The sequence below is a fragment of the Lineus longissimus genome, chromosome 17 (assembly GCF_910592395.1).
Source record: "Lineus longissimus chromosome 17, tnLinLong1.2, whole genome shotgun sequence".
In the NCBI taxonomy this organism is placed as follows: domain Eukaryota; kingdom Metazoa; phylum Nemertea; class Pilidiophora; order Heteronemertea; family Lineidae; genus Lineus; species Lineus longissimus.
Window position 1 is genome coordinate 8,489,346 of NC_088324.1, and position 24,392 is coordinate 8,513,737.

The window sequence follows — 24,392 nt, forward strand, 5'->3', positions numbered from 1 at the left end:
CTCTTCTGTTCATAGTTGTGGAAGTGCCTTTGTCTCTCCTTTGAATGACCAATCAATCCACAATATGTTGTTGGAGGGACAGGACCATACTCCAGATGACCAATCAATAAGATGGACAAGTGACTTGCCCAAGGTCACAAACTAGATGACCAAACGATTCCTTCTTTAGATTGGACAACCTTAGGGAAGGCAATATACTACTCATCTTTCCCTGGGCATATTAAAGGGACAATATAGGCAGCAGCTAGGCAGGCAAGATAAAGTTACAGAAAGTCGCCAATAGGTCGCCAAATTAGTCCCTCTGCTCCTGCCTATAGTCCCCCTTTTAAAGTCCCAGGGAGCGAAACAACCCAGCCAGGGAGCGAAACAACTACGATCTGGGGCGAAATAATTGGGGGCGAAAAACCACCAGAAGCAAAAAGATGGCGGCCAGTGGAGCAGGAGTGGAGTGCTCCGCTTGTGTGAAGCCGCTTTTAGCAGCTTCATATTCTTCTTTTAACAAAAATAACCTGCCAGAATTGGTTCAGTCTATCATCAGAAGGTACGTACCGTAAAATTGAACCACTGCGTGTCCAGATCTCTCTGAAATCCGATTGTTTACAACTGTGTATTTTTCCTGTGCTGTGTCACTGTGTGTTTACTTTTCATTTCCTCAACACACACATTCTATGTATGATGTACATAATGATAATGTACACGGCAAAGTGCAGTGTGCTGTAGACCCTTTCATTTACATGTACACCTTCATGGATCTAGTGTTTTCGATATCTTTTGCACGCCTGTGACCTACACATGTAAGCGCAACATCGTTTTGTCCTGTGCTGTGGGCCTAAGGATTGCATCCTTGCTTTGCCAGTTGGGAGATTCTACATTTTTTTAGCAGTCTCCCATTGTCTAAACGTACCGTGCAACTTCTGTGATACTACGGCGAGGGGAGGACCTGCGCTGCGGGTTGCCGGGATGCATTGTCAGACAATGCGATTTGCCGCATGAGAAAATCAGTTCTACCGCATCCACTGTTTTAGTGTTTACCCACACACAAACCCCTGAGACATTATAGCCCTCACTCGATAAAGTTCCAGCGCAAAGGCAATCCACAACAATCCTAACATATGTTCACAATGATTTCTATTTCAGTGAAAAAGACATATTGAATCATGAGGCGCAGTATGAGGGATTCTATTCCTCGTTTGTCGCCCTTTCAGCTCATTACATTAGCAGTAGTGCGGGTGCAGGTGAGTCAGTGCTCTCTAGTGTTCTCCAACTTTTCACAGTTTGACTCGGGTCAGTTTGACTCAGTCTGGAGGGTGTCTTCAATAGAGATGTTCTACTGTACATTAAATACATGTATATGTACATACACAATACAGAATAAGTGCAGATAGGAAGGAAAAGTACAAGTACCTTCCTTGTTTCGAAAAAAGAAATTCATCTGTTCCAAACTTGACTTTTTTTGACATTTTTGCACATGATTGATTGCATAAGTTTAAATGTTCTCTTGTGTTTCAGTGTCCAAAGCAGACCTGTCCAATACTGTGAACGCTTGTCGCGTCCTGATAAAGTATCTTCTAATGAGGCTGCAGAAGCATGAGGATAATTGTGTGGTCTCTAAGGTGAGTTATGAAAAAAAGAACAAAACTTAGCCTAGACAGGTACTGTCATGTTATGGAAATAACTACCGGTATGTGGTTGAATAAGTATTAGAAATGCACAAGTTGAAATACAAATGTATTTGGGCGCTTAAAATTGTTTAGTGACTCCTTTCAAAATTATGATCTCTGTTGCCCTTTTCTCACAGCAAAACCAGACATGTGTCGCTCTCAGCTTGGCAGGTTGAGACGGACTGGTTGTTTATTTCACTGTTGTCTGCCTTTAGTGCAATCTTGAATTCATCAATTACTTCGATTATCTCCTGGTGTTATTTGGGCTCATCTTCTTTGCGACATGCGACTGGTTTTGCTGTGACAGGCCAGAACTGGTGTAGCTAACCTTTACACCCCCACGATCTTGAATGGGCTACTCTGATGCATTAACTGGATCAGTCCATGCAGGGAAATGGGGGTGAAGGGTTAACAGATTTCTCAACTTTCGTGTGATTGAAAACTTGACTTCGTTTTCTTTCATGCTGATAGACCGAACAACCTGATCCGCCAGATGTCTTGAATAAGGTAAACATGTTTTATTCAGACTCTGGTGTTGGTTTATTAACCCTCTTGCATTTAAAGTCAGCGCAAGACGTCTTCTATTTATCTCTTTGATGCAGTGACAAATTTTGCGTTGAAAGCAAATTGTTTAGAAAGAACATCCAGTTTACCTTGTTCCCGAATGCATGATAACTCAAGAAACGGCTTGAGAAGATAATTCCCAAACACAATACAATCCATTTCTTGCACTATTTCAACCTGAAAGATGATTCAAAGGCCCATGCAGAGCTAAGCCGAGTAATATGAGATTGCAATCATCAATGGCAAAGTTACAGAGGCATGCAATTTGGAAAGGCTCGTTGCCGGTTATGTCCGGTTTAAAAGTAAAGCCTGTATTCGGTGCATAAAATGCAAGAGGGTTAAGGTTTGCCCCTGTGCGGTGGTCTGTGTTCCCATTTTAGTTCTACCCCTAGGAGGACTGGGGTAATTTTGTAAGTGTATGAGTATGCTTCATAAATGCTCCAAGAGGCTCTAGAATTTGGTTGTTTACAGTATAACCTTATCATATTCATTAAATGTAATGATTTCTGTGAGTTTGTGTTCCACATGTTCCACATGTTCCAGGTGGTAAGTTGTGTGTTTTTTGTTGATTTTTTTCTCAACAAGCTAAAATTCTTGTTCGTGTACAACAGCTACATGTACAGTAGGCCTTGAAAGTGCATGCGCAGTGCCCATCATCTGTAATTTGGACAAAAACTTTGGCATGTTTCTTGACCCTGGGCACTCAAGGCTCTGAGCAACTGAGCAACTGAGGTTGTATTGGTCTGGAATACAGACTGATGAAATATGTTCGGATATCGATATTGGTTACTTCTCCAAGTATTCCTAGAATTATGTCTGCTTAATCAGGTTGGCTGCCCTCAATCAAGGTAGCCTGGGTTCCATCGAGTACATTTTGATTTGCAGCTCTGATACAATTGATACACAAAGTCTTATGATAATGATACAGTAGAACTAGAACCTCTCTATTAAGGACAACCTCGGGACTGACAAGTGCTGTCCTTAATAGAGAGGTGTCCTGACTAGAGAGGTCATATTGAATGGAAACAACCAATTTGGGACCAGAACTAATGTCCTCAATAGAGAGGTTTTCTTTAATAGAGGCATGTCTACTAAAGGGGGTTCCACTGCATTTGTAAAGGCATACACTGTTCATGTATAACTGTACTCGTCGGTCCAAAGTAAGAAACGTTGCGTTGCCACTGTACCATTTAGCTGTCATGTGAACAGGATAAAAATCTACCTATGGCACATAATTTCAGACTCATGGTGTACATCACATCTAATTAGCGGACACAGCACCAATGTTGAAATCTATAATTTATATTCTGTGTGTAGTGTCTTAATTGAAATTTCAGATTTTGTACGAGCACTGTAGGTCTTTTAGATGTGCTAAAATCAATGCAGACGTTTAAAAAATAACTGAATTGTGGCCGATTGAATCAATAAAAATCAACAAAAATGATCAAAGACTTTGATTCTAAATAACATGGCATGTAGTACCTACCACATGTGGTATGATGCTTCTTCACATTGCACTTTAAGAAGGCATGACCTAGTAGAAAAACAGAAGAAGTCAGTTACCTCTGCTACTTGCAATCATAATGAAAAAACAAGTCAATGCAGTGTGCTCCCGAAACAAAAATAAATCTTCCCTGACTACTATTATTTTCCTCAAGCTAGTATTTTTCAACAGTTTTATATGACAAAGTAGCTGCAAGGAAAATAGCTTAGAGAACAGGATACCCAGAGTCAATTCAGAAGAGAACACCACACTGTACTTTGAAATTTGAAACAAACGAGAACCCCAAAGGTGAATCACTACATTAGCAACAGAATATCACCAAATAAACATAGCAAATATATGTTCAAAGCCAGAGATAAACATCAGAATGCGATAATGGACCCCAGTCACCAAACTATTTTTCGGAGGCCTTATCCGGGTAATCATGAGAATGCAGACTGAAGGCACCCATGCTTTAGCCAGATCATTTCCATCATCTTGCTAACAGGGCCTACAGCATGACTCCTACTTGCGCATCCTGATATATTCAGGGTGGATCAGATCAAGCTTTGTTGCTTTTGTGATGAAAACTTGTTATTGTGTGCATCACTTTGATGTGTGTTATACTTGAGAGAAAACCTCGTATTGTAGATCCCCTTCATCAAGGACACCCTTAGAACTGACAAATGCTGTCCTTTATTGAGAGGTGTCCTGATAACAGAGGTCAAATTCAATGTTAATGACCAATTTGGGCCCAAATCCAGTGTCTTTGATAGAGAGGGTGTCCTTGATAGAGAGGTGTCCGCTAAGGGAGGTTCCACTGTACATCCTTTTGATACATCCTGGAAATCACTGACTACATTGTAATTAATGACAGCAGAATTTCTGTGAGGTAGCCAAGGTGATAGACATACCAACTAGGTTACTTTATAGCCGGGTTGACTCAGTATGTTCTGAGTGAATCAGCTGCCAATGTGGCAATCAAAATACTGCTACCAACCATCCACTGGCGGAAATCGGACATAAATAAACTATCCAGAATGCTCTATGGACAAATTAGATTTTAAAAAAAAGATACTGAATGATGGTTTTTAGAGCTGCTTATTTGTTTATAAAAGAGTGACAGAGGCCAAATGATCTCACTGGCGAGACAAAAATGCCTCGCACTTTGAGCGATTTAAAAGCCTGCAATCATAATCGCTGCTGTATGCAGCAAAATTATCTCTCGTCTGCAGGTAAAAACTGGCAAGCGCATGGTGTGTTATTGATCTCACGTCCTTGTGATCACTGATTCTTGTCGGGGGTAACTGTACTAATGACCACTGCAAATGAATCTCTACCTCATACATGTAGCAAACTCTTCATGGATTTGATGCGCAAATCACCCAGGTTTTGCTTGAAGTCACCTCCCAGCATTAGAATGCTCTTCTTGGAAAAAATATGCATCCTGGTATCGTCAAAACCTGAAGAATGTAGGTTTAATAAAGCCGTAGAATTGGTGGACTGTACAAACAATAACATCAACAACTACAAAAATATAGTCAAGGTGAAATCAGCTGCATCCTCAGCACGATCAGTGTTGCCCCTAACCGGAACAGGTGGATTCGTTTTCTTTGTTCCCCTGCATCATTGTAATGTACAATGACGTCAATGTACCTTACACCCTCCCTTCACCGCCAGTTGGTGGAAGTAACCAAAGTAAACATCAAGGAGAGAGCACTAACGAACGTGAAGGAGCCAGAAAAAGTTCTTTACATGATGTTCTTTTGCTTCTCATTGCACTTGCAGCATAGCTCACCTTGAGTCGGGTAGTTGTAAAACAAGAAACACAGAAACGAAACAGAAACACAGAAACACAGAAACGAAACGCAGAAACCAGTCTTGTGGCGAATTCTGGTCTGCAAACTCCATCTTGTTGCCATGGTTGTGGCCGCGAACGCGGGTGTAACTAAAACCGGTATTCAGTCGGAATGGAAGGAGGAATGCTCATTTCCCAATACCCCTTTTAGCCTCATCAACGTGTGCGCAAATTGGCAGCATCCGGCCTTGATCGTGCCAATACACTACATGTATGTACTACACGGCGTAAATAGAAAATAGTCCTTCGAATAGCGAGTCCTGTTCTTTTGTACATTCCATGGCCTGTGCACGACACTAGGCTGAACTTCCCTACTGCAACCTCATTAACATAAACATATATTTAAAGGGACTATTTAAAGGCAGCAGCTGGGCAGGCAAGATCGAGTTACTCCAAGTCCAAGTCTAGTGCCCGCCCCCCCCCCCCACTTTACTCTATTCTAGTCGCCAAAATTGGTCTCTCACGTCTCACATAACGTCGAAATGATTCACCCATGTACTGGTACCGTACCTTGCATTTAGTGCTGCATCAGACGGGATTTGTAGGATGATCCTGGTACTTCATGTAAATTGAACACTACAAGGCAAGATGTTGCACTGCACCTTCATTTAAAATAACATGCTGTAGGAATCGAATCGAACCTACCAAAGTACTACACCACCACCTCAAAAGACTTCACATATCGTGCCGCCCCCTCCCCCCCCCCCCCCCCCCCCCCCCACCCCCAAAGTTGCTCCATGTATCCCCTCAACAACTCTATTGCATTCCGGCTGGCCGCAACCCACCAACCTCAGATTTTACTTTTAAACGACAATAACAACGGATTGGGCAAGGAAAGTATCGGCGTGCCGCTTGATTCCAACCTTTTTGAAAACCCGTTTGATTTTCGTTTCTGCGTTTCGTTTCTGCGTTTCTGTGTTTCTGTTTCGTTTCTGTGTTTCTTGTTTTACAACTACCCCCTTGAGTCAATCACATGGGGATATGTGTAGAAGGTCCTGCGTGTAAAGCTCACTGGTAAAAGAATGGCAGGGCCGTAGCTCGGGGGGAGGGAGGGGGGCAGGGGGCAAATACCCTCCGAAATAGTCACAAATATTCTGTTTGCTTTCCCTACCACAACCAGAAAGCTGGCGTTGGGCCAGTTTTGAGAGGTCCATCCAAACTTTGAAACCTAATCGTGCGTAGGAGGGAGGTATATTGTTTCTTGCAACAAGTCAACACAAATGCAATTGTTGGCTATCTGACTCATCCATCTCATGTTAGCTTTAGCCTTCTTGTTATCGTCTTGCTGATAGCCTTATCAAATAAAAAAAATGTGGCATCAATGTTATCATATCACGTTCCATGGGTATGTTGGTGGGTACAGATATCATCCTGTTGTTGGAAAGGCTTTCGCTTCAAAATGCTCAGGGGATGAGAATTTAGAAATTTGATTTTTGATTAACTGTGAAAGAAATGTTGTCAATTTTTTAGTTGGCATTCTTCATTCTGATTTTCATTTTGTCTTCATTTTGTCCCGGAAACGACGGGTCTGCTGTGGTATTCTGTAAAGCAAAGTGTCACCCTTAGTTTTGTACTAACTTCTCCTGTTGTGTCTTTAGTGTATCTGATGATCGTGTTACACTAAACTGATGTGGGTGTCCTTCTTTCGTTACAGTGTACTTGTTGTTCAACTCAAGTTAGAAGAGAATATCTCTAGCACTGTTAGACGAGATGTGCACAGATAGTTCATCGTTAGGTTGTCCATTTATTATTTCCCAATTCATTGCTAGTTTGTGAGGTCGGATGTACTTTTCAGTTTTGTCTGTTGTCGTTGTGTGCATTATATGTTTTATGTCTGCCAATTGTTGTACTGTGCAATTTTTTTGGGAGCCATATTTTGATGATGTTAGGCCAACTTATCTATGGTTATGAGCCATCGCATGTTTCATACTGGTGGTCTTCCCATTATCTAAAGTAGTCAGACTCCTGCGACTGCTCTCCACTAGTTGTAAAATCTGCTTTATTTCTTTTTTATAGGGTAGTGGTCCTAAAGTGCATATAGTTTGCACTTTTAGCCGAGTATGAATTTACAAGTACTCATAAATTTCAGCCATGTGCCATTCCTCTGTAACAAATTTGAGGCATCCTGATTGTGAGGTTGCAGTGCGTCTCACAGATTATCTGTTGACTCAGTCATGCTCTGGTGCCTTCCTAGCAAATTTCAGTCACCTTCCTGACACGTTCGAGTCACTTTCTTGACACGTTTTCGCTCTTTCCTGACATGTTCTAGTCATTTTCTTGTCACTTTCCTGACACCATCCTGACATGTTCCACTATTAAACCTTTCTCACAGCGACCCATCAACGATGTGAAGTGAAGACACACTTCTACAATGTTCAGAATCATGTCAGGTCTAGAAGGAAATTTTGTCAGGACGACATCGGGAACGTGTTGGGTACTGAAAATGTCGCTGATTCACCAACTCCAACTTTTAGTTTGGAAAAGATCAGGAGAGTGACTGGAAGCCCGTCGATCGCCCACAGTATAATAATTGATCAGAAACTCTCAAAACGTTCCAAGCAGATGTTCTATATTACAGGTACATATGTTTTAAAAAGAATCGCCAGTCTCCCAACTAATTAGAAGTGGAAGAAGTAACCCCAACCACTTTACCTGGTCACTGGGGCAGTAGTCAAACTTGGCAAAGCTAAACATGAAGCTTTCTCTCTTGTGTGAGAAGATCAGGTGAAACAAACTTGTTTGATTTCATTTCTGGTTTGCGCTGTGCGTTTCTGACTCTGAGAAGTGCAGAGGACTTAGTTCTTAACATGACGGGAGCCCCCACTACATGAGGAGCTGTATCTCTTGACCGGCCAGTCTCTACAACACGCATGGACGCTCTTTGCACATCTAACTCCGTGTAGCTGCATCCTCTCTTAAAAGGGTCTCTACAACATGCTTGGACAGTCTTTGCGCATCTAACTCTTAGAAGCTCTAGTGTCTCCAGACGGGGGCTTTGCAACGCACTCCAACTCTTGTTACGAAAATGACTCAGAAAGGGGAGGCAAAGACCGAGTGATACTCTGGAACCAGAGGATGCAGAAGCTGAAACTACGTTTAGTTTTCACAGGTCTCTGTAGCAGACAGACGCCTGGACACTCAAGCAGATGACCAACATAAACTCCTCGCACAAAAAATAGTAACAAAATCTAACACTAATAGGATTTCTGGGAAATAATTCATCAGGTATCACAAATATTATCAAGTACGTCAAACAGTTTACATCCACATTAAAAACATGTTAAGTAGATTTATAGGTTTTCTAGTTAATCGATAATTGATGTTAACACTTGATAACATTTGGTAAATTGATAGAAGGGGATAACCAGGATTATAAATAAATACCGTGCTTATTTTAACTCTTGGATTTGTTGGGTATACACATTATCTGGGATGAAAGCCTGTGTGGGGAGATTTGTGTCAGACGTTTCCATTTCTATTTAGACAAGCGACAGATGGGTCATCCTAACCTTCATCATCATCATCATCATATCCCGCAGCCATGCGGCCATTGGGGCGACCCTGTTTTATCGACGATTCGGGACCATATGGTTCTGTCTTCCGCGAGGCGGATCAGGTCACTGGTCTTCCTTCCGGTCCAGTCCTTCACATCGTCCATCCATATTCTCTTTGGTCGGACGCGTCGTCGGTTCCCCTCTACTGTGCCCTGCAGGATGGTATTGGCTAGCGTTCCCTTGGCTCTGGTGACGTGGCCGAACCACCTCAGCTTTCTAACCTTTCCTAACCTTACAGATGAAAAATGGTCGAGTTCCTGATGATGAATCCGATGGCAAATGTTAGAGAAAAAACAGCCACCGCTAAAACTGCCAAAGATATCAACCTTAATCATCTGAATTCTTAGTAGCCTTCTTATAACATGAAAATCTCATCTGACGTCTTGTTGGCCCTGAACCTTACGAACTGAAGCATTCCTCATACTTGCTATCTAAGACTTGTCATAGGTAATTTATTTTCCTGTTGGCATTTACTCAAAACACGAAAACTGTGGGCACAAAAACACAGATTTTTTCCTGTTTGCGTCATGTTTTACCTCTCGGGGAACGGATAGGGTTTGACAGTTACAGATGTAACGTTATTTAGGTTAGGGGGTTATAACGAGCTATATCGGCCTTGTTAATGTTAAACCCTGGTCACAGAGAGGGCACAGGGAGGGAAATGGGATCCGAAGGGGGTCTATGTAACCTTTCCAATCCCAAACCAATCCAATTGAAATTTATAAGGCAATCAAATCCAGCAATGTAGAACTGTTTGATAGCGCCCTCTGGCTTGAGTAGTGCTACTCGAACAGGGTAGTCTTTCATATATTTTGGTGGGGTTATGTCATGGGCATATTTTGGGCTGAAAAGGGCGCATGGCCCACCTCAGTACAGTGTCAGTGATACAAAAAATGTCACAAGCAAATACTGTCACTATATCTTTCTAGCCATAACGTCGTTTCTCAGTCATAGTCATCATTATGTTTCAGAGGCAATGATAATAATAAATGGTGTTTCTTCAAAAGCAGAGTTCTCCACTTTGTTTTTTTATCAAGGCGCATCATCCGGACAAATTTGTTTTCTCCGTTTTAGCACATTGACAATATTTACTATCCAAATTTATTCTTGGTGTTGGTAATGGTTTTACTGTCAGAGCAACCAGGTAGATTTCGCAGCCAACCTGAACAAAAATAAAAATAATTATGAACTTGCATCATCATATTGTTTGTAACAGCAGCTGGCCAGAGAAATTTGTGGTGGACAGAGGTACTTCTAAGTACCGATGGGAGGGCACACTTGAACACAACTCTTTTGCTTGGAAAGTTCCGCCATAGAAGTGACAATTTGTTGGATTGATTGGAGAATATTGAGACCAACAAGGAGAAGTAATCTTTATTTTAAAGTCTGTTTATGTCTTCTCTTTACAGATGAACTTGATGACCTTGCTGCGAAGTCTGTGTCGTGGAGAGAGCAGCATGTGTAAACTTGACATCGTCAACCTCACTGCCATGCTAAAAGCGGCAAAGGTGCCTCCTAATATCAAAGCGGGTAAGTGGTTGAGATCAGGGGTGTTAACCGATTTATAGGTGCTAGGTGGTCATTCAGATAATACAGAACTAAGAGCAACAAGGGTGAACTTGAGATTTTTGCATTGACTGCCATGCTCAAGAGGCCAAGGTTGCTCTCAATATCAAAGCGGGTATAAGTGATTGACATAAGGGGTATAAACAGATTTATAGGTGCTATGAATAGAACTTGGAACGACTTGACTTTGTCACACTGACCACCATGCTTAAAGCGACAAAGGTTCATCCTATCAGCGCAGGTAAGGGGGTCAACATTGATGCAAATGTTGTCATGACTTCAAAAATCTTTGACATGCTCCAGTATGCTTCCCTCAGTGGAATATTTCATCACAAAAAAATTTTAATTTTCTCCAGATGACGAGAACAAAGACGCAAAGGAGACCAAGCGTCCAGGGTTCGTGAGCAGTGACATCTTCTCCCAACTGACGTCTGTCTTCGACGAGACGCCCTACATGACCCGCACCAAACCCGACACGTCCATCCCGGCCCTCAACGCGGAACAGCTCGACTCGTCAATCCTCGTGTCTGATGCGTCGGTGATCGCGACGAGGAATATCCAGACGCTCCAGCAGTTGAACGGGCGCGAAATCTTGATTGAGTTGTGCGTCGGACTGCCGTATCTGACGCGTTATATCATAGCCTATCAGGATGCGCTTGCGGGATGCCACAAGTACCTAATGACGGTCAACGAGGCGATTTCAGTGCGAACGAGGTATGCAGTAATATCGTCAATTAGCAAAGAATAATCATACTACTGCATCGTATGATGACTCTGCGACTAAATCTGAACTCAAAAATATTCATGCACAAGTGTGATCGGATACAAACCCTGGACATTTTGTCCGACGCCATTTTCCCGTAATGGGCTGTTTATGATGCACACAGGAATACTTGTGTAAGAGGAGTATTCCAAAGGCCGATGAATGTCAACAAAAGTTGACTTTGGTAAACACTTTTTGTAAAACTAAATTATTTACTGATTTATTACATTTTCTTCTAGTTTCCAATCACTGGTAAACGACATCAACATAATCTGGCAAGTCTTCTCGCTGCCGATTCTCGAACCTCTCAACACGGAACGTTTGGAAAAGATCGTTCTCGTTGCGATGAGTTGCCTGTTTGCTGCGATCACTGCTGCTGCGTGTAGCGCCATCTTGGCGATCGCTAGCGGTATGCAGATGAAGGGTACCGGCATTGCTAAGGATGACGAACTGGATGGATTTGCTGCGATGATTGTGCAGAAATCGGTAAGTTTTGCTTACTGGCGAAATGGCTAAAATTGGCTTGTTAAGGAGGAACTTAACAAGTACCTGTAATTCTCTCTTCTGCTAGCTCTCTCTCTCTCTGTGTTCTCTTTTGTTCTGACTCTTAACAACTTTACTGTTATGGCTGGATAGTTCTGTCAGGTGTGTAAATATAAACGCTTCGACTGACCAAAATATCCATCTCATGACGTAAAGATACAATGCATGGCATAACAACACCATTGCTGCAAATGAGGCATTGGAAAGCTGCTGCAAACCTTAGTCCAAATATTTAGGAACATCCCATAGTGTAATGGTTAGAACACTTATTTGGACAGAAGTTAGTAACCAGTGTACCAATTCTTTGCCATTTCAGCTGGAAGCATTCAAATTTGTGACGACAGCCATCAGATCTTCCACTCGAGCTGGAGGACATGTGAGTATTGGTTTCCCTTACTGAAATGTCCACAAACAGTTTCTTCAAACAGTTCTGATAAGTTCAAAATGATCAAATAGACAGCCCCCCATGATATCTGTATAAAGGTCTGATTTCACAACAGCGGGAAACATAATCTGCCCGTATTTTAAATCAGTGTGTTCCTTTCTGGATATCTTGCAGACCAGGGCCGATCACTTGTCATCTATCGGCTTTATGATCAGAGTTTTCAATCTCCTAGATGAAGTGCATTTCCCTTCTAAAGAGCTCTGTCTTCCCAGGAATTTCTGGTTTCGAAGCACCAGTGCTTTGCCTTTGCACCACCGCAGTTGGAAGAAACATCCCCTTGAGGAGAAGGGAGGGTGGAAGCTTGACTGCCAGGCCTATATCCATGGGGCATTGGAGCATTGGTCCATTGCTTGTCGCATATTTTGATATCACAACTTAACTTTAGACTCTACAACTCCACTGATTCCTCTTTTCAGAATGTCCAGAACCTGCACATGCTGGGAGCCTGGGCTCTGTTGACTGGCCTTCAGCACATCCTGAGTCTGACTCCGGCCAATATTGTCGAGAAGACGGGCGCAAAGTCGGTCAGTAAAGATGGCATGCCAAAGGTCAAAGAGAGTCCAATACGGCCGGGATCGGGGAAAGATTCGTTACCTCGGCCTGGGTCAGGAAAGGGGTAAGTTTATGTGAAAAATAATTTTGTTTATAGGATAAGTTTATGTCAGAAAATATTTGTATATAAGTCATAGGAGGTTATCTGGGCTGGAGTCAGTGATATTAGAGATTGTGTCATTGCTTTAATTCAAATCCCTTTCAATTTGTCCGAGATTTTGCTCAACTTCAAGTCGTCATTATTTTTTGAATCTATTTCAGTGCCATGGGCTTCGGCTCCTTGTGCTGCGCCCTCGCTAGTCAAGCCAACACGATTCTTACCCTCCTGTTAGAGGACCTTCAAATAGAGGGCGTCACCTCACAGATTTCCTCCCCGACCATATTCGAGGCGGACCTGAGAATCACCGGTGAATACACCGCGTGGCAACGAGTGAAAAAGCTCATCAACAGCTGCAGGCTTACAAGTCTTCTTCTGAATTTGATGATTGTCTCTTTCCGCAAGGTGAGTTCCCACCCTCCATTATTTGCCCGGTTGTTTAAAACAACTTTTGTCACAAATGTTTGCGTTAACATCAATTGTGTTAAGTCTACTAGACTTAACTTAAGGAGATAACGTCAAGTTGAGTTAACGCCTAAGTTAGTGGCAAAACCTATCCACACAACAAGGCCCAGGCCTGCATTTTCAACCTATATGTAGCCAGATGTAATTTACACGTCTCTACACTGCAAGTGTAAGCTTTGAAAGGAAAGTTCTGTAGTTTTTTCAGAGAATTCTGTTGCTTGTTTCTTTCCTTGGGAAGGACTCAAAACGAATTCTTTGGCCAGGGGGATATGCTGGAGTGGACCTTGTGCCAGAAGTTAATACTTACGGCATTAATGCTTGCAATTTCAGGGTGCGACCCTAAAGAAGCAGATTTCCGTTCATCTGTCCAAGGATGCAGCCGACAGTACCAGCGGTAGTACGTCCGATTCAAATACTTACTACGAAGATGACTTCAGTAGCTCGGAAGGTACCACAGACGAGGACGGTAGGTTGAATGCTCGTTCTGCTACATCAAAAATTACGAAATTTATTAAAGTATGGGTAGTTGAGGTGTTTGTGTCAAGAGAAGAAGTAAGGTGTGTATGATGTTTCAACTGTCCAGGAATACAGCAGACGGTACCAGAGGTAGTACGTACAATTCGAGTAAAATACATACACCTGATTGTGGCCGAAGAACTCAAGGGGCTGCTGGAGCCAAATCTAACATCCCGGTGTAGCGGACTGGGTCAGAGTATTCTCTGAGGGTGCATCACACATGGACTTCATGTGGGAACAGCAGCTTTTCTATGTGTGGTCCGAGACTGTGGTATGCTTTTTCATGTTCGTTGCGAACAGGGACAGACATTGAGAAATTCCAGGCAGACTAGAAGACGATTTCCATCCCGACGGGTCTATGGAGTGGTGGCACCTTGAGCCTGGTATTCCACGGAAAGGCTCCATAGAAATATGTGTTTTATGTTTATGTTGACCTGTCTTACAATCAGTTTTGACATCATTTACAGAAGACGATGATTCTGAACCTATCCTTGGCCACTGGTTTGAGGAGACGTTAGCACCAGCAGGGGACATAATGAGTGAGGTACCCCCACCCCCAGCCCCGCCAGATCTGGAGCCCTCGGCAGATGAGAAGGACTCGCAACCGGCTGAAATCATTGGCAAGAAGGAACCTGATGGGGTAAGAAACCTTGGTTCAATTCCTCATCTCCGCACCGCGCGTTGGAAATTCATTGATCTGCACAAAATGGTCCTTTAAGTACATTTTGACTCATTTGACAAAAATTCTTTGGAATAATCCGTATCATTATGATGATCATTGATATTTTATTCATTATCAATTTTCTTCTCCAGTACATCAGTCTGGCCACAGAGGTGCTTAAGTTCCTCAACACACATTTCGTGGAGACGACAAATGGAGACGTTCGTGATTACATCTGCACAAGCGTCAATGAGCAAAACATGGCATCCCTTGCAGCCGTCATTAAGGACGTGGACCGGGATTATTACAAGGCTCATCTGGGTAGGTATTGGGGCGGGGTATCATTTATTGATGTGATTGATGGGGTGCCACCCCTATGTGGTGCTGGATGTAAAGGTTTTGTCAAGTTATGTAAGCGAAAAGTCGAGTTCCAGCACAATTTAGGCAGCTATACTGTTCTGCCGTCACTCATCGGAGATATGCCAACTTAAAACCGTGCTCCTGGACATTATTTGATACTAAGAAAGATAGATATTTGTATTGATACAGCAGTTGGTAATAAGCACTCTTTCTTGAGTCTGGTTGAAATGTTGACCAGCCAGGGTGGTGGAATCAGTTCAGAATCATAGAGATTCAAAAGGGAGGAAGATCATTTTGTAAGTCTCATTTGGTCTTAATAGTATCATTTCCGAGTTCAGAATTATTTGAAACCCATCCCACAGCCAAGGATTTCCAGAATAATGTTCAAATGTGTTGCTAATAATCATTATCTAATATATTTTAGGATCCAAATTTGAGGAGTTCTCCGTTGCACTGGTCCGTTTCAACCACTGCCTGATCTCCTCGAACATTCTGACCGACAAACTCCAGGACTGTCTCCTGACTCACCTCGGCGTCTGCCCCGCCTCTGACGATGCCTGGCCTACCTCGGTCGGGACACGCACCCTCGGCGTCTTGGCCGAAGTCCTGCTTCTCCGTCAGCAGCGGGAGAGGTTGTCGGGAACGATCAAGAAACAGAGTGATGTCGCCATCTTGAAAATCTGGGCGAGGTTCTTGCTGACGATGAAGACCCTGGTGTTGAATTTCGAGAACAATACGGAGGAATTTGATGGTAAGAATTTCAGAGATGAGTCAACTTTGCAACCATCAGGAAGATCGAAACTGAACAAAAATGTGGAAAATTCTAATCAGGGCTCTTTTAATGTCCTTTGACTGTAACATGTGCATCATGCTCAGTTTGGTTCGAAGGAGCTTGCTCCCCGTAGTATGTCTGGACCCCCAGTAAATGGGTTGTTATTGGGTGTTGGCTTGGCATAATGCAAAAGTGAATCTCCAAAGTCAATATTCGTGCTGGTTACCTTCATGGTTGTGGGTGTGATTTTCGGTCAGACCACACCTTCATGTGAGAGGTAGGCAGCAACCTCTGACCGTGTCAGCTTCCTTGAATATTTTTGTGTTTTTCAGATGTGAATGTTGAGCACATGCAGCTGCTTGTGTTCCTGTTCCATAGCATGGACCTAATGTGTAAGAAGAACGTGTTCATGCAGATCGGGCAGACACTTGTGGCCATCTACACTTCCATCTCAAAAAGGTAAGGATTCAACTGGCACCTTGTATCATGGTTGCTATGAGAACATGTTAGAAATGCCTATCAAAAATCAACTGGAATTGGGGGCTTTGAACCCACGACCACCTGATTATGAGAAAGAATCTCATCCAATCTGCTTACAGAGCCAGCAAATGACATCACATTGGCCACATTTCAATACCATGTGACATTGTATGCTACAAAAGGTGAATGACACAAAAAGAGTTCTGGAACACAAAATTGACGTTAAATGATAGTGTGGATCCTGCGTGATTGGGATTGATTCGAATCTTCCCATCAGACTGGTGGTGCACTCCTTGAAACATGATGTCATGGCTATGTGGCATAAGACTGCTCTTTGTATCACTTGATTCTCCAGAAAGTGCAAAGCATCGGTTGATTGTCAGTTGTTCTCTTCATTTCCAGTAAACTTGATGGTATGGTGCCCCTACCCCTGTCGAGGATCCTCTTGCTGTTTGACTACATGGTCCACTACCTGTACGACCCACCCAAGCCGCTCATAGAACAGGTCAGTAGATTCACATCTTTATGCCCCAAACCTCCAAGAGGAGGGGGCTTTATTTTATCATGATTCCCGATACCATATTGATTCTGGTTGCAGTGTCAGTCTGTCCGTCTGTTGGCAAAGAAGTTTGTCAAATATTTCATAACATGGCTCCTGTATGAGCTAGATCAAATCCTACCCCATGTTTGTGGACCCTGGCATTAAACCAAATGACATGCCTGTTTGTGCTGTTTGGCAATTCAATGGACTAATAGATTTGTATGTTGTGTTCTGTATGCCCAACCACCTCTTGAGAACCTCAGGCTTCTCGCAGTGTGTTTCAAAGTGTTTTCTTCTGTTCTAGGTACAGTATAACTTGTTTGGATTCAGTGCCAAGAGTCAGTCGCCTGGTGAAGCCAAGGAGAGCGTTATACCCAAGACGCACTTCAGCTGCAGGGAGGTGGAAGAGAGCTACAGGAAACACTCGACCGGACATAAAGGTATGATCAGAAACATGTTGACCAGTGTCATTATCATGTATCACTAGATGTTGTGGTAGTGCAACTAAAACACCTGGCAAGAGAGAAGTGGGAGGCCTTAGAAGCAACACCTTCCTAGACATGGAAAGAAGAGAGGTGACCACTATCTTTCATTTTGGGACAGGCCATTGCAGACTCGAAGCCCACCTCGAGAGTATGAATATGGCCGAGTCCAGAAGGTGCCAGTGCAGCTCATCAGGTTAGACACCAGAGAATGAGCTCCAGAACTGCCCACTCTGGGACACTGAGAAACTGGCCACACGGCCGAATGTTGCATCAGTGGAGATCAAGCTCTACGTGGGATAGGTGGCATGCAAACATTTTCAAATTTACAGTATGTGGCGTGTAACAAGGCAATATGATGCAAAGAATCAGGAAACTTGCATTATTTTCAACGACATTTTTCAGATGGAGAGATGAGACCACGATTCTACAACCTCAGCCCAGCTGAGTACAAGAATCAGGACATCCCGAAGATAGACGGTTTGGCCTGCACGTTCATTCTGAGCAACGCCGAGTCGCTCAACTATAACGTCCTGTATAATGCGCTCATCGCCATGCAGGGGGCCGGGGCGGACCTGGAGAAAATCCCTGAGGGAAAAGTCAGCCAACTGGTGAGTTATGAAGTGATTCTTCCTATCATGCAACCATGTGGCCTTTGGGGTGATCCTGTACAGTTGACTAGGTGGCGATAGAGTTGCCTACCCTTTGCGAGGCGGATAAGGTTTCCGATCCTTTTTGGCTGACCTCTTCCTTCATTGCCTCCTACTCTGTCCTGCAGGATGGTGTTTGCTAGGTTTCTCTTGGCTCTTGTCTCATGGCCAAACCACCTCAGTTTCCTCTACTTAGCCACAGTCAGTAGGCTGACGTGGCCTCCAATTAATGCGTTGACTTCTTCTGCAGGATGCTTGTAGTATTCACTACCACTACCTGATCTGCTGGCGCCTGCTAGCCAGCCTGCCGCCCTCGGTCGAGTACGTCCAGTCCCTCGAGTCCAGCCCAGCAGTCGACAGCGACCTGCACCTTCTTCACACCCTGAAGTGGGGCGCACGGCTCGGCAACAAGACGTTCTCTGCGTGGGTCAAGGACTGGCTGGTCAAGCAGAGTATGCAGTTCCACAAGGCGGATAACCTTGTCGTCAACGCGTCAAAGTCTGTCGACAGTGTCAAGTATAACATACAGATGGCGCTCAGGTTTATAAAGAACCAGGTAAGCTTTTAATGCCGAGAAGGAATGCCTGTCATGCAGAGTACTCATCCATGTGATAGGCCTAGACTTGCCCTGTTTACCATGCATAGGCTTACAATAGGTCATACATTCCTACTATAAACCACAGGACTAACTGATATTTTTTCGTTGTCTATTGTTCCATACTCTTAGAATGTCCTTGTTGATGCTATGCGCTGAATTCAATATTCAAAACATTCCAAGGTGGCCTTTTATAACTGAGAGATGGTATCGTGTTAAAGTTTGTAAAGTCATTAACATATGAGCTGTTTATTTGGCATTGCTGGCATTTCAGATGTCAGAAGGGTGTATATCAAAAGAAAATGTTGTGTTAATTACCTTTCAGCCAAATATTTGCACGATTTCGACAAGCGACATCCTCACTAGTCAGCAACTGCCTGGTTTCTCCTCTCTTCTCCTCTTGGACTCGATCGTCGCCAAAGTCCAAGTTGGATTGGACGAGATGTTCACCAAGGCGGTGACGGACGTGGACCCACACAAGGCAATGGAGATTGCAAAGGATATGATCCCACCTGTTCAGGCCCTGATCAAGGCCTATTACGTCTACATAAGGTACGAATTGGTCCCTAATCATCATCCGTAGAACCCGAAGCTCCAAACTTACTGGACTGAATCAGCTTTGCCGTGACCCTTAAGGTCAGAGTCCAGCTCCGTGACGGCAGTTCACCATCGGAGTTTCGCCACTTCTACAGGCTTTTTGGTCAGTTACCATCGCCAAGTCTATAACTCACATCAAATTTAATCCAACGCCTGTAAGAGCCGCACAGTTTCCCGCTTTCGCTGCAGTAGTGGACATTTGCCTCTAGTTCCAGTTGTCATCTAACGTTGAAAAGCTTATTGCTTTTCCAGGTCGGCCCTTCTGTTCAACCTCAAGGAACTCCCAGGTCCTGAAGCGTTGAAAGTCAGCGGGGCAGTGCTTGCGCTCGGGTCCAGTCGCAGCTCAAAGGTCTCCGTCCTCGGGATGGAAATCATGGGATGGCTGCCGAACTATCTCTGCAACGCTGTGGAGAAGTGGCAGAGCAGTTCGATCAACGAGTTCCCAGCAGTCGGAGCGTGGCGGAATGCGTTCTCCAACGATATCATCCCAGCGGAGAGTTACATCGATGCGGTCCAGTCGGCGCATCTTGCCGCGTTGTCGAACCAGCCGTCGCATTGCATGCTGGGATCTATGAAGCATACACTACATGCACTCGTACGGTTCTACAGTGACCTGAATGTGTAAGTACTTGTAGTTTGTTTTCACATGAAAGTTTTTGAAAAATTCTCATTCAAACTTTCGTTTCTTTCCTTTGGTTTCCTTTGAACAAGACTAGATGCTGCAGAAACTTTGACTTGATGTGCAGTTGCTCAGATACCCTTAGTCCAGATACTCTTATTTGCCGTTTGGTTTAGAAAAGTGTTTTTTTATCCTTCTGGGGTATTCCTGGAGGGCCACCTTGTGGTGCACAGGTTATTATGGTGTTGTACTCAGATTCGAAGCATCTGGTCACAACAATCTCCTACCTGTTACCAACTTTACAGAGCCCTTAGTTACAGCTGTAAGCACTTTCGCACCCCCTCGGGTCAGGATAGGAACACCACATTTATGTTTTTATTTGTCTCCTTTTCAGATGGTGTCCTGACGCCTCGTCGTCTGACGCGATGGTCGACACACTCTTCCCTCTCATCCATGACGCAACAACAGAATATCTGGCGGACTTTGTAAGTATACTATCTTAGCGAGAAGTCAACTGGGCCTTTGAATTCCTTTTCTCCAGCGGGTATTGCGAGTATCAAAGAAATATCAGCAACATCTTCTTGTAGACGGAAAATATGTCAGTAAAACAAGCCTTCCTTTGATAAAAAGGGAAGGAACTAAAAAGAAGCCTCGCACCTGGGAGTTAGCCAGAAAGAATGCAGCCAGCAGACTGAACAGTCTAAACTAGTGGAAGTCCTATGTGCCACCTTGGGCACCAGAAGGCACCTTATGATAAGTCAAAGTTTAAGTGGAACGCAGGATCACTCTCATGATGTTATTGGCAGCACAAACCTAAATCTTGACCTCTGCCCATACTGATAATCCCCTGCTTAGAGCTATTTTAGAAATGTGTTTTTGGCATTTTCCAGGTCACCCTGACTCTTGAGCGAGTGCTGGGACCCATGGATGGCGATGACTTCACGCAGAAGGTGTTCGAGTATGTACTGGAGAGATGTCAGGACTTGCTGATCAACCATTCTGCCACAAAATGGTAAGTCTCGGGACCCACTGTGGCTCTTCTAAGCCTTTCGTGACAGAAAGATGTTCAAACATCTCTAGCTTCATAGCCTAGTGGTTGACACTGCTGGCTACCACACAATTGGGCCCGGGTTAGATCCTGGGGACAGTCTTCTCCTGGAGGAAGCTCATGCCTAGTGATTAACACTGCTGGCTACCACACAATTGGGCCCGGGTTAGATCCTGGGGACAGTCTTCTCCTGGAGGAAGCTCATGCCTAGTGATTAACACTGCTGGCTACCACACAATTGGGCCCGGGTTAGATCCTGGGGACAATCTTCTCCTGGAGGAAGCTCATGCCTAGTGATTAACACTGCTGGCTACCACACAATAGGGCCCAGGTTAGATCCTGGGGACAGTCTTCTCCTGGAGGAGGTTCATGCCTTGTGGTTAACACTGCTGGCTACCACACAATTGGGCCCGGGTTTGCTGCCAGGGAGTACCCAGGATTGTTTGTCTGGATAAACCGCCTTGGATTTCAAGGAACTAAAATTCCTTGTTCTTTATAACAGCACGTACAAGATTCTTGACTGCCAGGTGCTTAGGTAAGTGCTCAACTGTCATGCTACTAATCTTGCTAATAGACAAAATGACAAGTAGTATTCTTGATAATGCATGACTGTTCTCGGTTGCAGCTCTTTTGATGAGAGAATCTTCCATGACGTTCTCAAGTTCATGGAGAACCATCTTGAGAAACCACCAGCAAAGAAAGCTTTCGAGAAAGTTTTCACCAGGTCCGGATCCCTGACGAGCATCTTGCTATCGACAGCCAACGAGAACTTGTCTCCGACATATGGAACCAAGGTCCTCAAGTTCTTCAATAAGCTGTTCCAACTTGGTGAGTAACTTGGGATTTTTTCCATGTTGCCTTGAAGCAGTAACCCGTTGGGAAATGGTCCCTGTTTTGCAAGTTGTTGCCAATTTGGGGGCGTTTTGCCCTTCACACCTACAGTATCGACTGCGCCTTCATGTCTCAGTCATGTCGGCCGTGGATTGATTAACGTCTTACGCATAAATCGAGTAGAGTCTTTTCTAAAGATAAGTTTGACTCTGATCAGGTTTCAGCATTTTCTTCTGTTTCATTAATACCCTCCTCAATTTTCAGCAGAGAAGAGTCCGTTGGACAAGAGCTACAAGGCCTTATGCTCCTCCCTGATCAAGCTGGCGAAAGTGGAACCAAGTGCCCTGCAGAACTGGCTCAGCAAGATGATCATGGGACCGCAACAGGTATCAACTGAAGTAAATTGCTTTGACTTTCTCATCATGTCCTGCAGTCATGCGGCCATTGGGGCGACCCTAATCTATTAACGATGCGTCACTGTACGGTTCTGTCCTGGGTGAGGCAGATCAGGTCACTGGTCCTTCTTCCAGTCCAGGACTTCACGTCGTCCACACAAATTCTCTTTTGAGAGCCGCACCGTCGGTTAACCTCCACTGGGCCCTGCAAGATGTATCTAATTTATTGTGTGCTCCCAATATTTACTTGCCAAAAGATTAGAGGACTTCAAAGATATTTGAAATTTACCTTGGATGACTCGGCATAATTTGTACAAAAACATGGATGCCGATGATGACCCTTTTGAACTCTGTGTGTTTCAGCAGTCTCTCGAAGACGGAGGCAAAAACCAAGAGAACCGTCTGCTTCTCCAGAGCCTGACGACATACATCGTGAAAGAAAACAGCCACGTCGGCGAAGAGGTCTCCAAGACGATCCTCTACGCCCTCATCCCGATGGGTTCACAGCTTCTTTCCCCGGCCACCGAGGGTATCGGCTTCTCCGAGCTCATGGTTGTCATGGCAACGCTAGCGGGAGCTGGATCCGGCTCCGGACATCCGGCGCTGTTCAAGGCTGCAACATGTTGGTTGGAACTTTGGTGAGTTTGGTCGGCTGGATTTTTGGATGACTCCTCGATTTTTCAGGCAATGATCATCTTTTCAAACATGGCAAACTTTCTCCTGCATTTGTTTTGCTTTTTTGACTCCTCAGATATTATATGTGCGCACGGGATCTTCAGACTGTCTTGGCTGAGGAAGCCCTGTATAGGAAACCTTGGTTTGCATTCAAAGGGCTGTGAAAAAGCTGAAATTCTGTCTCAAAACCTGTGCTAATTAAACTGGAAATAGACATATGAGCTGTGTAAATTTGGTCTAATCTTCTTCTTAAATGTCTCTTGATTTCTTTTCCAGCAAAACGTACTTGTCGCAGAAGAATGTTGTGGAGAAGATCCAAGAGAATGTCAGTGGAGGCAAGGTAATACTGGTAGGCGTCTGCTTGCCTATTTTGCATGTCCAGCCATGCAGGTTTTCTTCCAACTTCCAGTTGTTAATCATTTCAATGAATTAGCTTCGTTGGGGACCACTTGTACCTGGATAAATGTTGTTGCTGCTCTCAACAAAATAATAACATAAGTATCAGTGCCGCTGTAAACAAACTTGTGAATTTATTGAACTGGTAGGGGGGACTTTGTCCCTGACCCTCAGGTGTTCCATGGTACTTCTGCACAACTTATTTCCTTCATATTTCCAATGTGTTGTTGCATCAAATGAGTATAGATATGATCAAATACTTGTTGCTAATATTTTGAAATGTTTTTGGTTTCAGCACCAGACCATGTTGGAGTCGACTTGCTACTTGCTGTCATATATAGGGGACATCCTAGGAGGTCTCAAGATTTCATCTGACAGGTAAGTTTGAACCTTGATATAAGTATGTGCAGGAGGGGAGGGGGGGGGTGTGAAGCCCCAAGTGTCTATCCTGACTGTTTTGAAATTGTTGAGCCAGCAAGTTTAGGCCTTAATGTATAGGTCCCACACATTCAAATCAAAAGAAAGGGAAAAAACATATAACAAAAGCTGCAAATACTTTGAATATAGGGCCTATTTTGGCCTGTAACCTGTATATCAATTTGAATCACCACCGTGATAAGCCAAGCTCATACTGTCCTTGTTGTCGCTTGCCTCTTAACTCGTATTTGAAAAAGATGCTGTTTGAAATTTCAGAAGTGGAACTGCATCTCCTCCGTATGATGCTGAGGTGCACACACAGGAAGTGGACAGTGATTGGGCAGACGACATGGGCCAAGATGACGATGAATCGGCTGGAGAAGACTCTGTAAGTTGCTGCAGAGTGTTTGTGCTTTTAGATTCCATAAAATCCCAAAAGAACTCGACTATATTGTCAGACATATATTTGGCTGGAAGGGAGTCAAGCCCAATAGGTGAATGATGTTTCATTTTGTTTTGCAGGATGAGGAATCCTTGAACAACAAATTGTGTTCGTTCACAATCACTCAGAAAGAGTACATGAATCAGCATTGGTAAGTTCGGTTGGCCATTCCTTCTGTTCTGCAGCGCACATACTGGTCTACACGTTCAGGCTAGTTGATAGTATCGAGTGGTACTGCCCGAGCTTTGAACCCACAACCTGCCGGTCATAGGTCGAATCCACTTCCACTGTCCCGCTGCCCTTTCCCAGAAAGTTGTTCGGGGGGTGAAATACACTGAACAACACGGTATAAATTTAAGTGCTC

General features: G+C 43.9%; 1 protein-coding gene across 8 annotated transcripts in view; it reads left to right on the top strand.

Moving 5' to 3' along the window:
- The first annotated feature begins 422 nt into the window (after positions 1 to 422).
- The window catches only part of LOC135501735 (E3 ubiquitin-protein ligase UBR4-like), a 61,573-nt gene continuing 37,603 nt past the window's right edge, over positions 423 to 24,392 (top strand). For 3 of the 8 annotated variants that reach the window (XM_064793992.1, XM_064793994.1, XM_064793997.1), the window contains exons 1-30: positions 423 to 541; positions 1,138 to 1,235; positions 1,510 to 1,613; positions 2,133 to 2,168; positions 10,530 to 10,650; positions 11,043 to 11,400; positions 11,689 to 11,935; positions 12,309 to 12,368; positions 12,854 to 13,053; positions 13,251 to 13,491; positions 13,882 to 14,017; positions 14,535 to 14,707; positions 14,881 to 15,049; positions 15,513 to 15,839; positions 16,193 to 16,319; positions 16,743 to 16,845; positions 17,186 to 17,321; positions 17,769 to 17,974; positions 18,264 to 18,569; positions 18,934 to 19,160; positions 19,458 to 19,826; positions 20,219 to 20,309; positions 20,715 to 20,836; positions 21,498 to 21,700; positions 21,968 to 22,101; positions 22,462 to 22,736; positions 23,050 to 23,122; positions 23,465 to 23,547; positions 23,863 to 23,974; positions 24,109 to 24,179. In XM_064793992.1, the coding sequence (XP_064650062.1) occupies positions 423 to 541; positions 1,138 to 1,235; positions 1,510 to 1,613; positions 2,133 to 2,168; positions 10,530 to 10,650; positions 11,043 to 11,400; positions 11,689 to 11,935; positions 12,309 to 12,368; positions 12,854 to 13,053; positions 13,251 to 13,491; positions 13,882 to 14,017; positions 14,535 to 14,707; positions 14,881 to 15,049; positions 15,513 to 15,839; positions 16,193 to 16,319; positions 16,743 to 16,845; positions 17,186 to 17,321; positions 17,769 to 17,974; positions 18,264 to 18,569; positions 18,934 to 19,160; positions 19,458 to 19,826; positions 20,219 to 20,309; positions 20,715 to 20,836; positions 21,498 to 21,700; positions 21,968 to 22,101; positions 22,462 to 22,736; positions 23,050 to 23,122; positions 23,465 to 23,547; positions 23,863 to 23,974; positions 24,109 to 24,179 (5,027 nt within the window). The remainder of the gene's footprint in view (positions 542 to 1,137; positions 1,236 to 1,509; positions 1,614 to 2,132; positions 2,169 to 10,529; positions 10,651 to 11,042; positions 11,401 to 11,688; positions 11,936 to 12,308; positions 12,369 to 12,853; positions 13,054 to 13,250; positions 13,492 to 13,881; positions 14,018 to 14,534; positions 14,708 to 14,880; positions 15,050 to 15,512; positions 15,840 to 16,192; positions 16,320 to 16,742; positions 16,846 to 17,185; positions 17,322 to 17,768; positions 17,975 to 18,263; positions 18,570 to 18,933; positions 19,161 to 19,457; positions 19,827 to 20,218; positions 20,310 to 20,714; positions 20,837 to 21,497; positions 21,701 to 21,967; positions 22,102 to 22,461; positions 22,737 to 23,049; positions 23,123 to 23,464; positions 23,548 to 23,862; positions 23,975 to 24,108; positions 24,180 to 24,392) is intronic. The other 5 variants (XM_064793995.1, XM_064793999.1, XM_064793993.1 and 2 more) reach the window with 4 other exon arrangements.